Source organism: Apium graveolens, chromosome 10 (assembly GCF_009905375.1).
Source record: "Apium graveolens cultivar Ventura chromosome 10, ASM990537v1, whole genome shotgun sequence".
Classification (NCBI taxonomy): domain Eukaryota; kingdom Viridiplantae; phylum Streptophyta; class Magnoliopsida; order Apiales; family Apiaceae; genus Apium; species Apium graveolens.
The window spans coordinates 20,798,624-20,815,323 of NC_133656.1; the positions used below are offsets into that span (position 1 = coordinate 20,798,624).

Here is a 16,700-nt window from a genome sequence, read left to right on the forward strand (position 1 = left end):
ATTAATACTCCTAAATAAAATTAAGGCCCTAATTCTACATCTTTTAAAATTAATAGGCCCCTAATTTTATAATTTTTGAGTATTAAAATTTAATTTATAAATATTTTATATATGCAATATATATGCCAAAATTTCCCAAAAATTGTGAATAATGCAAAAATACAGGGAAATGGTATAAATAAAAGTCCTATAATTTAATAAAAATAAAAATGTGATTTTTGTGGGGTTTTTAACACCCAATGGGGCCCGGAAAAGTCATTTTTCGCAAAACGAAAAAATTTATAAAATACCTAGATGTTCAGAATAATGCGATGGTTAAAGCCGTTTGATTAAAAATAAGTCCCATTATTTTATTTGAAATACCTGCATTAAAATCATGATTTCGGTCGTAAAACGTTTGAAATGAAATCTATAAATGAAAAATAAAATACCTGGAAAATACCTTAAAAATACCGGGACGACACAGATTGCACGTAACACATAGCAATTAGGGTTTGACAGATAATTCCACATAAATGACACATTATCACACATAATTTATTATAAATATGATATAGTACAAATGTAAATTTTCCAGACGTTACACTTACAATCGTGATCTTTTGGTCAAATATCAGGTCATATTAATATCAAAATTTGTAGTCTTAAATACCATTTCAAGTACTTCCTTAAAGTTCATGGTAGGGTGACGGTGCAAATTAGATGGCGGAAAAGAAAGTTGAGCGTTAGAGAGGGGATGGATGAGTATGAGGATGAGATACAGTCATACTTTGATGGCAGATACATATATGACTGTAAGGCTGCGTACAGGGTGTTTGGGTTTAATATTCATTACAGGTCCCTTGCAGTTGAGCGACTGTCATTTCATTTGTAGGGTAGAAAACCATGTACATTTTGTGCCAATGAGCCATTAAAAAAGGTTGCCTCTAGGGAAAGGGTAAAATATAGTCATCTGGAAGCATATTTTACACTAAATACGACCGATAGTAATGCTGTCCAGTATCTTTATGATGAAATACCCCAGCATTATGTCTGGAATGATGCTGACAGGGTTGGGCTCCGAGAAAGAGGGGAAAGAAAATTAGGAGGTTGGCTTATTCATATCATACTTCGGGAGGAATATGGTTTTTGCGTCTTTTGTTGATAAAGGTATGCGGTGCGACCTCATTTGAATCGTTGAGGACTGTAAAAGGAAAATTTTATGCCAGTTTTCAAGAAGCGTGTAGGGATTTTGAAATTCCTGATGATGACAATGGATGGCATCAGGTTCTGAGCCAGTGTTCCGAGACCGGATTTCTCGATCAAATTCGTCAGTTGTTTGTGCATATTTTGGTTAACTGCAAGGTGACTGATCTGAATGCTCTGTGGATGCTCACTTGGTCGACATAGTTGATGACCTTGTGAAGAAACAAGGAGAGATAACAAGTAATCTGCATTTAATCCTGAATGAGAAGCAACAACAATTTTATGCGCTTGCCGGTAGTTATTTCGTTTTTTTTAACTTATGCGATGAAATGTTAGGTACAACTGTGCATAGCAGTTTTTTGGGCTTAATATATTTTTTTTATATCCTTACAGAGGTCCAAAATATTTTAAAAAGAATTGGGAGGTCCCTTGAGGATTACACTGAATTTCCACAGCCGCCACACAGTTATTAGGATTGCGGTCTCAATAATCTCATTATTGAGGAGACAAGTTATGATATTGCTGAAATGGAGAGAGAATTTCTGGAGATTTACTCACGTTGTAACACTGAGAAGCTGGAGGTCTACAACGTTGTCATGCAGTCAGTTGACAGGGGAAGGGGGAATGTTTTTTGTATATGGTAGTGGTGGTAGTGGTAAAACCTTCTTGTGGAGAACAATTATTGCCAAGCTAAGATCTCGATGTGATATAGTTCTTCCAGTACCCTCATCTGGGATAACAGAAACTCTAATGCCTGGAGGTCGGACCGCGCATTCAAGATTTAAAATTCCTATTGTTCTGGATGAGCATTCTATGTGCTCGATATCTCATGCATCAAATAAAGCAGAGTTGATAAAGCGAACCAATATGATTTTTTAGGATGAGGCGCTAATGCAACATAGTTACTCTTTTGAGTGTGTTGATCGATCACTCAGAGATATCATGAAGGCTGTAGACTTTGATATGCCATTTGGAGGTATTACAGTTGTCCTTGGTGGTGATTTCCGCTACATTCTGCCAGCTATTACATGAGCATCACGTGGTAAAATTGTTTCTTCATCTATAAAAAGATCGAAACTATGGAAGATTGCGAGGGTGTTCAAGCTTAAGCATAACATGAGGCTATATATGGGAAATAGTTTGGAAGATGTACAGAGTTTAATAGATTTTGCACCGTGGGTTTTAGAAGTAGGTTATGGGAAAATGGGGACACCAAATAGAAGAGCTGATGGTGAAGGTGGAGATGATATTTCTGTTCCAGAATGCTTTTGCCACTTAATTTCGAAAATTACTGTTAAAAGTATGATGAAAAGTACATTCCCAAATTTTATGTAGCATTATCAGGATCCAGAATACTTGAGTGAGTGATCAATATTAACTCCTACAAATCAAACGATTGGTCGTGTTAACAGTCTTATTGTGGAGAAACTTTCAGGTGAGCTGTCATCGTACTTTAGTGTTGACACAGTTGAGGATTTCCCTGGTTCGGTGTTTAATCAGCTTGAGTCCTTTCCTCCTGAGTACCTGAACTCTATCACAATCCCTGGTTTTCCCCTTCATAAATTAAAACTGAAAGTCAGTGTTGTTTTTATGCAGATGCGTAACTTAAATCAAACATTGGGCTTGTGTAACGACACAAGGATGAAGGTCATCTGGTTCCTGGATCAGTGTGTTGAGTGTGAGGTCATTGCTGGTCAGTTTAAGGGCACCAAAAATTTCATTCTGAGAATGGAATTATGTCCAACTGAGACACAGTTGCCAGTCAAATTATGTAGAAAACAGATGTCTATGCAGGTTTGCTATGTTATGACCATCAACAAGGCTCAGGGACAGTCTCTTCAAAATGTGGCTCTCTTTTTTCCAAAAGGGGTGTTTACTCATGGACAATTTTACGTGGCAATAAGTCAGGTGACGTCGCCCCAAGGCCTGATTTTTTTTCTTAAGGATCAAGATGGGAACAACACAAATATTACTCAAAATTTTTTATATAAAAAGTGTTCTACAATTTACCATTTATTTAATTTGCGGTTCTTGCATTACACATTATATGTGTTCTATGTACTAGACTAGGAGAAGTAGGTTGTACTCTACTTTTGTAATAGTTTGGATAGTTGACAATAACCTACTTTTCGTAACTTCCTTTTTTCATCATGTAATCTGTTCTTTGATGATGAAGTTCATCGTTGGGTTTTATTCTGCGTTAACTCTTGATTGTCTTGGCTCATTCCTGCCTTTTATAAACCTTAATTCGTCAAATGCCAGAAAACATTTTCAAAGTGTAGTGTTGGGCCTGTGTTGGAGGTTGTGAGATGAATAGCGGCTTTGAGGCAAAATAATTGTTAAGTTTATTGTTACTAAAACTAAAATATCTATGTTAACTTGAAGAGCATCAAAAATTAACTACGTGTATAAACCATGGTTACCTAAAAGGCAGATATTCCCTACCTGCTGTATTATGGTCAGGAATTAAAAAGATCTTACTTTGCTAGAGAGTATAAAACAGGACTTAATCGGTGTCACAATCTGGTAAAAGGAAAACTCAGACTCTTATCTTCCTTTTAAATATTTGTTCCAGGACTTTGTTTGCTTGGCTGAGTTTGAGGTTTAGCTATTGGGTGGGTACAAGATAAAAGTGCTCTTTTTTTCTGTAAACTATCTTGCTAGGTCAAGGAGAGTAAAGGTAAGATCTAATGCACTACTAAAGATTGAGTAAATCAAAGCTTCACAGTTCTGGTTTTTTAAAAATATTTTTCTCCCCAGACTTCTTGTTGCGTTTTGGTATGATGCTACAAGATTCCTTCATATGAAGTTTTTTGTGCTCTCCAAGCTTTGTTAAATTACAAGGTAATTATCCAAGGTTCCTTATGATTAGTTATGGCTATCCTAGAAGTTTAAGCCTCCAATTCTTCATGAATCTCTTACAATAAATCAAGGAAGAAGATGATGAATAGTGTTTTCAAGATTACTAACTTTATTTTCTTTGATTTCCTTTAAGATCCAAGCATTCCTAAGCTATCTCAAGGCTTCTTAAGGCTTCCTAGCTACTTTAATCACTCCAAGGAAGGTATAACCCCTCCAAACCCTAGCTTTACTTTGAGTATTAGGTTTGGTTTTGTTGATTATAGTTCATGAGAGCATGATTCATGTATATTTAGAGTTTGGTTGGATTTGTAATGAGTTTGGGTTGTAAATCTTGGTTAGTGGTTAATGAACCTTAAGTATAGTTAGTAGCTCTTGTTATGATTGAATAAGATGGATAAAACATAAAGTAATGGACTGATTTAATAGGGTTTGGATGAAGTTTGGTTGTATGGTTGATTTGTGGTTGAATGATGGTGGAATGGTGTTGATTGGTGGTGGTTTAATATTGAATTGATTGGGTAAAAATTTGGGAATCGCTAAGTTATAGCCGTTGTAATGCCCAATTTTCCTTAAACTGTTTTGTTCTTAACTTCAGGACCCGTGCACTCACTGTTAGATTCTGACCATTGCCATTCTTAGATAGTTCATATTACGAGCTTCGTTTTTATATGTGGTTTGCTTAAATCTGATGTACGGTTTAGGAGAAACGACCGTTTTAAGTAACGGCATTTCGCGAACGAACCATTACCCCTCGCCTTACTTTGAAACCTTGGTTAAGGTCTTTAAATGACTAATTGGAGTATGAAACAATTATTTAAAGTGGATTAGGCAGTTATAAGAGTACTCGCGAAAGAATCTCCTTAAAATTCTTAATGGTTAATTTATTAAAAATGGTGGAGCCGAGGGTACTCGGGCGACTTAAGTGAATCGTTAAGCGCAAAAGCGAACGTTAGGGTCTAATTGGTTAAAGTATAGATTCTTAAGCGACTTTGGTTTAAATCTAACTTATATGTTTTTTATTGGTTGCCAGACTCGTCCCAGGCCTTTTACCACCCCTAGTCGCTCAGGCAAGTTTTCAACCCGTTATACTGTTGTTGTGATGTATATATGTATATGCATTATCTTGTGATAAGTGCATGAATGTTATTAGAAAATCTTGCGCTATATTGGAGCATGCTGATATGGTATATATGCATGTCTGTTTCGTAATCTTGATATCTAATTGTTGATTCAATTGCTTATAAGTTGCATAATACCTATGCTAGAGATAAGCAGTAGTTGCATATTCCCTTAGTATAGGGGACCCAAAGGTGAACATATTTCTAAACCGGGAGTCGATGTTCCCGAGTATAATATATATATATATATATTTATATATATGTATAGATATAGTTTTCAAAACTATTAATCGAATAAGGTTTATTCGATAACTTTATTTTATTTAATGAATATTATTTTGAATATTCATTCGAGGACTTATGACTCCGTCTAGTTTATTTAATGAATATTATTTTGAATATTCATTCGAGGACTTATGACTCCGTTTAGTTTATTTAATGAATATTATTTTGAATATTCATTCGAGGACTTAAGACTCTGTTTATTTTATTTAGTGAAGATTATTTTGAATATTAATTTGAGGACTTATGACTCCGCTTATTTATTAAATAATATTCTTTATAAGGATTATCCTTATGGGGATATTATTTAAATAATAATATTCAGATATTTTCTAATATATCGGGACTGATTTATTTTATTAAATCAGCATTACCCCAAACATTCTTAAAAATATTTTCGAGTCTTCAAAATGATTTTAAAAGTTAGAGCGGATCCCAAAACTCGTTTTCAAATTTAAGATCTTCCTTTCGAATGAGACTTAAATACTCGCTCAAAAATCTGAGGGATCTAGCTTCGTGATGTTTTTTTATATTCGCAACAAGGTTACTGTTTTGATAAAAGAGTTTTTGATTACTTACCCAACACTCGGGAAGTAAAATTCTTGGAATAAGTTAATCCATTAACAGGCATCGCCTGGGAAATATCGGTGAGTTTTTCTTTCCAACTAGATGCGACTTCTTGGTGGAGTTCTATCAACAAGTTCCTACTTGGGGAAAGGGGAGATGAGCTTTACGTTTCAGAGTCATGGATTTCATCTGAACTAGGAGTGGCATAAGTGGTCGAGTGGCGCCGGCCCAGCCTTATTTATTGGCCCAAATGGCCCGGAAGTTCCGTTAAGACGGTCCATTCCTTAGGAGTCCAGTGTTCGGTTGACAAGTAAATTCGACTGTTCTCCTCTACCTGTAGAAAATGGTGGGGTTGCACTACTGCGACTGATCATCGTGAGTGGTCTTCCTGGCGCAGCAAACTCCTGTAATGAATTCATCATCCAATTGGATATTTCTGCAACACTACCCAGAGCACTTCGATAGAAAGGCTACGGCTGGGCGATTGTTGAGTGTTGGCAGGGTCGAGTTTTTAAAATGATGTTTTCATCAAATGAAGTATCTCGTAACTTCATTTCATTTTGATGATATTTCAAAGATTGATTCTATACAAGTTTTTTCGTGTAGCTTCATCTATGGGATGAACTATTTATACCTTGAACGGTGGTAGTTCAAGTAGTATTCGGAAAAAGATATAAGTATATTGGAGTATCTTGTAAGTTCATCTTTTCAACTTATATCTAGTTAATGATTATCTTATGAATGACAAAGGTTTTCAGAAAAACGTTGAGACAAGGTTAGATATATGAGATCACCTTGCAACGATATTTTTATACAGTTATAAACTGGAACTCTGTGTATATTATACATGTTAGAGGATTTCAAAGATTGAGAAAAGTATATATATATATATACTGAATATTTTGTGACTTGGTCGCGTTAAGATATCAACTTGGTTCATTTCTTCTTGACCAAGACTTTCATAAGTACTATGAGAATGCTCATATATTGTTAATTATTATACATATTATTTCGGTGGGCTTGTTGCTCACCCTTGCTTTCTTCTTTCATCACACAACAACAGATAGACAAGATGAACAGGACCAAGCTCCCAATTCGTGAGCGGATAGGAAATGTTTCGCAGTTTCCTGTAGGCGTTGATGCCGTTGTAGCTGAGGTAGGAACTACCAATAGGCTAGGCTTTCAACTTTTGTTGTACCAGACTTATGTATATTTATGAATTGTAATAATGGCAAGGAAATGTAAATTTATTCAGAAAACCTTTTGAGGTGTAATGACTTATACTTGTGGAATAAAATTACTTGTGTTATTTTTGGTATTCATCTCTGAGACTATAACTTGTGGTGTGTGTGTGTGTATATTGTGGGGTCACAGTACGCAGTAGTTGGTTGACTGTTAAGATTAAGTATTGATAAGGGAAATGGAACTCGTGACAAACCGAATCTCCGACCCCGGATCTGGGGGTGTTACAGTATCCTTATCTAGTTTTGTTGCAGTGGCCATGGGAGTGGATGCACTTGAGCAATCTTGCATTCCAAATTTCTTCAGCAAATTTCTGGTGTACTTGGTTTGACAAATAAAAGTGCCTTCTTCATTCTGCTTGACTTGAAGGCCCAGAAAATAGCTAAGTTCCCCCATCATACTCATTTGATATCTTGACTGCATCAGTTTGGCAAACTTCTTACAAAGTCTGTCATATGTAGAACCAAAGATGATATCATCAACATATATCTGAACCAGAAGTAAGTCCTTTCCATGGTTGAGGTAGAACAGTGTTTTGTCTATTGTTCCTCTGTTAAATCCACTTTCCAGAAGAAACTGAGCTAAAGTCTCATACCATGCTCTTGGAGCTTGCTTAAGGCCATAGAGTGCTTTATCAAGCCTGTAGACATAATCTGGATATTTGGAATCTACAAAGCCTGGAGGTTGTTCAACATATACTTCCTCCTCCAATTCTCCATTGAGAAAAACACTTTTCACATCTATTTGAAAGACAATAAACTTTTTGTGAGCAGCATAAGCCAAAAATATCCTTATGGCTTCCAATCTAGCAACTGGTGCAAATGTTTCATCATAGTCAATTCCCTCCTCTTGGGAATTGTTAGTGTATACTGAAAATATTTATTTGAAGTATGTACATTTATTTCTGGCCAGTTTATTTGAGAATCATTTGAATGTTTACATGTTGTCTAATATTATATAATGTGAACAATCTAGTATCAAATGGGATACAGAATATTAGATTGTTAAATACGGTTATATAATATAATAAGGTTCACAACACTGGTGGTGTTGGACAATCCACTGGTATGGATGTAGCATTATTTAGATTAATTTATATTGACTAATAAATAATGCTAGTATACTTTGTGTATATTGAACATGATCAAATTTAGAATTGTTCCCTTAATACTGATTAAGAAGGAGAACTAAGATTTTATGTTATTATTAATGCTTAGGTTCTTAATCCGGAAATAGTAATTGACACGTGTATATTATTTACATGCTTTAATTTATATATGAAATAATTCTTTTGAATTATATCATTATATTTTTGGTGATGGAATTATATACATGGTGGATATTATTTATTGAAGGAATCCATGTCCTGATAATATTCGGGTTAATGATGTCCCCTTGAAAGCTCAAAAAGATTTAATTATGTGAAACCCTGCAGGTGGAATTTATTCTGGCATAATTAAATAAAGGTTGAGTGGATGATCAAGGATAAAAGATATTAATTAAATAAATTATCAGTAATTTATTTAATTAATGGACATATGATATTTTAAACATGGGGAATTTAATAAGAAAATAATATTGGAACCGAATTAATTAAATTACGGTATTAGGAAAGGTAGTGCAAATATTAATTATTTAGTGGATTGAATTAATATTTAATTACATTGGGCTAGGCTCAAGATGTAATTAGAAGGCCCAACCTAATTATCCATGGTCCATATTGTAGCCTATATATATTCTTATTCTCTTCTTGCTTGGAATTGTGTGAAAACATATTGTAGCCACCAAGGAGCAAGAAGAGAGGATAACTTGAGAAGACGGAGGCCACACTTCGCTCAAGGGAATTTGGTAATACAATAGAAGAGCGTGGAATCAACCATTAACAAGGTAATCCTCTTTTCGTAATCTTTATCGTAAAACGTAGTAACACCCTAAGTCCGTGGTTCCCAACAATTGATATCAAGAGCCTGGTAATGGGTTCTACGTTTTATGATATAATTTCCATGTCATAATTATATATGCATGTATATAGTGTTTTGCTTGTATTGGTTTTGATGCAGGTTGTTAATCCACTATTATGGCAATGTATATTTTAATTATGTGTTTGGATCCCATGTGGTTTAATCGTGGTTAATTTTTGTTTTGGTTTCCACGTGGTTTAATCGTGGTTGTAATTTACACGAGGGTTGATCGTGTTAGAATAGATTTTACAAAATTAGTTTTGTATTAGATCTATTTTTTTTGTAATTGTTCCGGGTATTTTGTAATAGTTATGTGCGATCGGAAATCAATTCCGGTAGTTTTTTGTTCCGCTGTGCGATTAGAAGGGGCTACTGGGGCTGTTGCGGTACCTGGGACTGCTGGGGCTGCTGGGGGCTGTTGGGGCTGCTGGGGGGCGCTTGGGGCAGATTTTTTTTTGAGAGCTGGATTTTTTTTTCAAGGGCCATAATAGTGGAAAATTTATTTTAATTTTTCCATTAAATTTTAATTATTGCTTTAATTTATTGATTATGTGTGTCGTTAATTATGTGTGTAATTCTTTTAAAATTGCATGTTTAACTTAATTAGGACGACATAGACATAAATTTTATTTATTGCTTTAATTAAATGTTATATGTTGCTAAAATTATTTTTTTTTTATTTTGAATGCATGATTAGACATAATTATAACAACATAGGACCCCATTTTATTTTAAAATTCCTCAATTTTAATAAAAAAAATTCTAAGTGGGAGAGGGAATTAATATGAAATTAAATCCCATGGTCTCCATTATTGGTTGTAGGTAATTTAACATAAAGACGAATATAAATTATATATACGTCACCCATCGTGGCATGTAATTTATGGTGTCTAGAATGTTATAGAAATTACTAGAACAAACTTCTTAAATTAATAAATTTTGAAAGGAATAAATACGGATTTTCTTTATTTCTGATTTGGGGCGATTTTGTCAAAAACGGGTTCATCGAACTTGTAAGGCTGTGGGTTTTAAGCGAGACCGATGTGACTCCTCCACTACCTGGAAATCAAACCATTGATGAATATTGAATAGAAGTATTCTATTCAAGGCAAAATTACGAATATTGGAAGGTATACACGCCACCCATCGTGGCGTACCAAGTTCCATAGATTTTGAATAATTTAAGATTTGATGATGGTATACACTTAGCTATGAAAAATAATATAGTCCACCCCAACATGGCATATTGTTTAGTAATAGGACCGAAGTAACATTTAAACAAAATTAGGTGGTATACATGTCACACATCGTGGCGTACCAGAAGCTTATGGTGTTTATATGTTAGTGCATTAAATTTTAATAATTGTTAGAGGAATCAATAGATCTTAATAATTAATGCACCCTTATTTATGTGATGTTTTTATGCATGATTCTCAGGATAAAATGGGTTTTAATCCACTATTCACCATACTTATGGATAACAAACTTATCGGACCTAACTATATTGAATGGAAACGAAATTTGGACATTGTGTTGACTGCTGAGGAGTACAAGTTTTGCACTTATGAACCCAAGCCAGAACAGCCTGCTGCTGATGCTCCTGAAGATGAGAAAGAGTATTATAAATGGTGGATTAAGGCTGATGAGATGTCGCGATGTTACATTCTGGCAGCAATGTCGGGTGTTTTGCGGCATCAGCATCAGTCTATGGCCACTGCTTCGGATATGCTCTTTAATCTCAAGGAACTTTTTGGAGATCAGAATAGGGCTGCTAGGCAAGTAGCCATGAAGGCTTTAATGAAAAATCAGATGGCTGAAGGCACACCTGTAAGGGATCATGTTCTCAAGATGATGTCGCATCTGAATGAGATAGAGATCCTTGGTGCTGAACTTGACGGGGAAACCCAGATTGACATTATCCTTATGAGCTTGTCCAAGAGTTTTGAGCAGTTCCGCTTGAATTACAACATGAACAAGAGGCAGTATAGTCTTTCGGAACTGCTGACAGAACTTCAGGCAGCTGAAGGATTATTTCAGCAGAGTGTTCAAGTGAATGTGGCTGAGAAAGGTTCTTCCTCTAAGCCAAAAGGTATTAAGAAGAAGAAAAAGGCTCAAACACAGAAAGCTGTGAAGGCAGTGGGAGTTCAGGGTGGTGTGAAAAAGCCTAAGGGAAAGTGCTTCAGATGCAAACAGTCAGGTCACTGGAAACAGGATTGTCCTCTTCCTAAGAAGACAAACAATACTGGTATGTCTCTTTCTCTAGTTACAGAAACATTTATAGCTGCTATATCTATAAGCACTTGGTGTGTAGATACAGGAGCCACTGATCATGTTTGTAATTCTATGCAGGGGTTCCAACTATCCAGAATGCTTAGAGATGGTGATATATACGTGTTCATGGGAGATGCTACGAAAGTAGCAGTAGTTGCAGTAGGAGTTATTCATTTATCTTTTGGTTCTGATAGGATTTTGGTTTTGAACAATTGTCTTTATGTACCTTCTTTTAGAAAGAATTTAATTTCGGTTTCTAAACTTACTTTGGATGGTTATAATGTTTGTTTGGATCGTAATGTTTCTATTATGATGAATAAACGAATTATATGTTCTGGTACATTGCAAGCCAATTTGTATATAATTAATCCTAGTCAACCTGCACTGCAACTGCAATTTAGGGAATTGAACAACACATCTTCTAACTCTACTAAAAGAAAGGAACCTTCTAGTTTGAACCAAACATATCTTTGGCACTTGAGATTAGGTCATATGAACTTGAGGAGGATTCAAAGACTGGTAGTAAACGGGCCTTTAAGCTCATTGGCAGTGGAGCCATTTCCAGTTTGTGAATCCTGCTTGGAAGGTAAAATGACTAATAGGCCTTTCAAGGCAAAAGGGAATAGAGCCAAACAACTGTTAGAATTGGTTCACTCTGATTTATGTGGACCCATGAATATCCAAGCAAGAGGTGGTTATGAATATTTCGTCACTTTCATTGATGATTATTCTAGATATGGGTACGTTTATTTGTTGTACCATAAGTCTGAGTGCTTTGATAAGTTCAAAGAGTACAAAGCTAATACGGAGAAGCGAGTTAATAAAAGTATCAAGTCACTACGATCAGATCGTGGTGGCGAATACTTGCTTGGAGAATTTAGGGAATATTTATCAGAAAATGGGATAGAATCACAGTTAACTGCACCAGGCACACCCCAGCAGAACGGTGTAGCAGAAAGAAGGAACCAGACTCTTTTAGAGAGTAGAACAACCACAACATAATGTACAACCTGTCACTAATACCGCACCAGTGCCTCGTCGTAGTGGGAGGGTTGTTCAACAGCCTGATAGATTCATGTTTTTGGGTGAGTCTTCAGATTGGTCTCTGGTGAACATGATGATGATCCCCGTACATACGAAGAGGCAGCACAAGACAAAGATGCAGATCTTTGGCAAAAGGCGATGGAATCTGAGATAGAATCAATGTATTCTAATCAGGTCTGGGAGCTCGTGGAACCACCCAAAGGTATAAAACCTATTGGATGTAAGTGGATCTACAAGAAAAAGAGGGGATTAGATAAAAAGGTGAAAGCCTGGAAAGCAAGACTTGTTGCGAAAGGGTATACTCAGAAAGAAGGTATCGATTATGAGGAAACCTTTTCACCGGTAGTCATGCTTAAGTCAATCCGTATTCTTTTATCTATAGCAGCTCATCTTGATTATGAGATTTGGCAAATGGATGTCAAGACAGCTTTTCTTAATGGAAGTCTTGAAGAAACCATCTATATGCAGCAACCAAAAGGATTCATTAAGGAAGGCCAAGAGCATCTGGTATGTAAGCTTAAGAGGTTTATTTATGGACTTAAACAAGCTTCTAGAGACTGGAATATTCATTTTGATCAAGCAGTCCAGTCATATGGATTTGATCAAAGTCCAAGCGAATCATGTGTGTATAAGAGAAGTGAAGGTAATGCAGTGGTTTTTCTAGTACTATATGTAGATGATATTTTACTCATTGGAAACAATGTTGAGATGTTGTCATCAGTAAAGGCATGGTTGTTCAAACAATTTGACATGAAGGACTTAGGTGAAGCGGCATACATCCTTGGGATCAAAGTTATAAGGGATCGCAAGAAAAGGATGTTGGCTTTATCTCAAGAGCCCTACATTGATGAAGTATTAGCTCGTTTTAACATGCAGAACTCCAAGAAAGGTTTTCTACCTTTTAAGCATGGAGTTGCTCTATCTAAGAAGCAGTGTCCTTCGACACCTAAGGAGATTGAGAGCATGAAAGCAGTTCCTTATGCTTCAGCATGTGGAAGCTTAATGTATGATATGTTATGTACAAGGCCTGACATCTGCTTTGCTGTAGGAATGGTTAGTAGATATCAGTCGAACCCAGGTCAGGAACATTGGAGTACAGTAAAAACTATACTCAAGTACCTGAGAATGACTAAGGAGTATATGTTAACTTACAAGGCCTCAGATCTATTTCCTTTGGGATATACTGATTCAGATTTCCAATCAGATAGGGATAAGAGGAAATCAACCTTGGGATATGTTTTTACTTTGGGAGGTGGAGCCGTTATATGGAGGAGTGTAAAGCAGAAATGCATTGCAGACTCTACCATGAAGGCCGAATACGTGGCGGCCTCTGAGGCTGCCAAGGAGGCTGTATGGTTCAGGAACTTCCTTTTGGACTTAGATGTGGTACCTAATTTGCCTAGGAGCTTGACGGTGTATTGTGATAACACTGGTGCTGTGGAAAATTCAAAGGAACCGCGAGACCACAAAGCAGCTAAACATATTGAATGTAAGTATCATCTCATACGAGGAATCGTAAAGCCAGGGGATATAGTTGTGGCTCACATATCATCAGAAGAAAACCGAGCAGATCCTTTCACAAAGAGCTTGCCAACCAAGGTTTTTGACAAGCATGTGGAAGCGATAGGAGTTAGATGGATGGACACATAGATTTTTATGTAATAGTGGATTAAATAAACACTAATGTACACATAGAATATTTTGAGTATAAGTGGGAGATTGTTAGTGTATACTGAAAATATTTATTTGAAGTATGTACATTTATTTCTGGCTAGTTTATTTGAGAATCATTTGAATGTTTACATGTTGTCTAATATTATATATTGTGAACAATCTAGTATCAAATGGGATACAGAATATTAGATTGCTAAATACGGTTATATAATATAATAAGGTTCACAGCACAGGTGGTGTTGGTTAATCCACTGGTATGGCTGTAGCATTATTTAGATTAGTTTATATTGACTAATAAATAATAATAGTATACTTTGTGTATATTGAACAGGATCAAATGTAGAATTATTCCCTTAATACTGATTAAGAAGGTGAACTAAGATTCTATGTTATTATTAATGCTTAGGTTCTTAATCCGGAAATAGTAATTGACACGTGTATATTATTTACATGATTTGATTTATATATGAAATAATTCTTTTGAATTATATCATTATATTTTGGGTGATGGAATTATATACATGGTGGATATTATTTATTGAAGGAATCCATGTCCTGATAATATTCGGGTTAATGATGTCCCCTTGAAAGCTCAAAAAGATTTAATTATGTGAAACCCTGCAGGTGGAATTTATTCTGGCATAATTAAATAAAGGTTGAGTGGATGATCAAGGATAAAAGATATTAATTAAATAAATTATCAGTAATTTATTTAATTAATGGACATATAATATTTTAAACATGGGGAATTTAATAAGCAAATAATATTGGAACAAAATTAGTTAAATTACGGTATTAGGAAAGGTAGTGCAAATATTAATTCTTTAGTGTATTGAATTAATATTTAATTACATTGGGCTAGGCTCAAGATGTAATTAGAAGGCCCAACCTAATTATCCATGGTCCCTATTGTAGCCTATATATATTCTTATTCTCTTCTTGCTTGGAATTGTGTGAAAACATATTGTAGCCACCAAGGAGCAAGAAGAGAGGATAACTTGAGAAGATGGAGGCCACACTTCGCTCAAGGGGATTTGGGAATACAATAAAAAAGCGTGGAATCAACCATTAACAAGATAATCCTCTTTTCGTAATCTTTATCGTAAAACGTAGTAACACCCTAAGTCTGTGGTTCCCAACAGGAATATCCTTTTGCAACCAACCTTGCCTTATTTCTTGTAATTATACCATCACTATCAGTTTTGTTTCTGAATACCCACTTTGTACCAACAACAGATCTGTTCTTTGGTTTGGCACTAGGGTCCAGACTTTGTTTCTTTCAAATTCATTTAACTCTTCGTGCATTGCTTGCACCCAATCAACATCTTGAAGAGCTTTTTCCACTTTCTTTGGTTTAGTCTGAGAAAGAAAAGAATTGTGAAAACATTCATTTGAAGTAGTTGTTCTAGTTCTGACACCTGCATCAGGATTTCCAATAATCAAGTCAGGTGTATGTGATTTAGTCCACTTCCTTGCAGATGGAAGATTTTCTCTAGAACTGGATGCTCCCCCATGATACATGCTATCTTCATCAACATTTTCTAACGCTCCCCCTGAAACTATGCTCTCTGAGTTGGATTCTTCAGAATTTAAGTTTTCAGAATTATCAGAACTTGGCTTATCAGAACTTGACGAATCAGAACTTGAGGAGCCAGATGTATGTTCTGATGTTTCTTGAGACGTGGTTGTATCTTCAGTATGCTCCCCCTGCATAGGTGCATCTTCCTTTGGCGTAGTCACCAGAGTTTCAATAACATCAGAGTTTAATCCATCAGAGTTTGCAGTATCAGGATTTAGACTGTCAGGATTTTCAGTATCAGAATTTAAGTCTTCATTTTCAAATCTCAGCTGATCATGATCATTGAAATCTTCAAGTCCAGTAATCTTCTTATCATCAAAAGAGACATTGATAGATTCCATGACCACTCTTGTTCTCAAGTTATATACTCTGAAGGCTTCTGTGGAAAGTGGATATCCAACAAAGATTCCTTCATCAGCTTTTAGATCAAATTTGGATAGCTGTTCAGGATGAGTCTTAAGAACAAAACACTTACATCCAAATACATTAAAATACTTCAGATTTGGCTTCTTCTTTTTCACCATCTCATATGGTGTCTTTCCATGCTTGTTGATGAAAGGAATATGTCCTAAGTCCAATCATGTATTAGGATTTAGGAATAACTTTTTATGTAATCTGCTCTGATACCATTGATGAATTTTAATCGCAGCGGAGGCATGGTAAAACCCTTTTACACATATAAAATCCAAATAAAAGCATATAAATCGTGATTAAAACATATGAATCGATTACTAACCTTTAATAGTGATCCAAAAGCACCGATCGGAGATCCTTAGCAGCTGCTCCTCAAACGTGAAGCACTCCACCGGTATCCACCAAGAAAATGACGTTAAGGAGGAGGAGGTGGAGAGAATTAGGTTTTTCTAAAATTTTTGGGTTGAGGTTAGAATAAAAATAGGGTTTATAATAGTATAT

The 16,700-nt window shown here is 35.6% G+C and overlaps 1 protein-coding gene across 1 annotated transcript in view; it reads left to right on the forward strand.

The window, feature by feature from the left end:
• Positions 1–2,301: 2,301 nt before the first annotated feature.
• Positions 2,302–16,700, forward strand: part of LOC141690452 (uncharacterized) — a 30,090-nt gene continuing 15,691 nt past the window's right edge. The window contains exons 1-2 of the mRNA XM_074495249.1: positions 2,302–2,485; positions 2,621–3,093. Coding sequence (XP_074351350.1) covers positions 2,302–2,485; positions 2,621–3,093 — 657 coding nt within the window. The remainder of the gene's footprint in view (positions 2,486–2,620; positions 3,094–16,700) is intronic.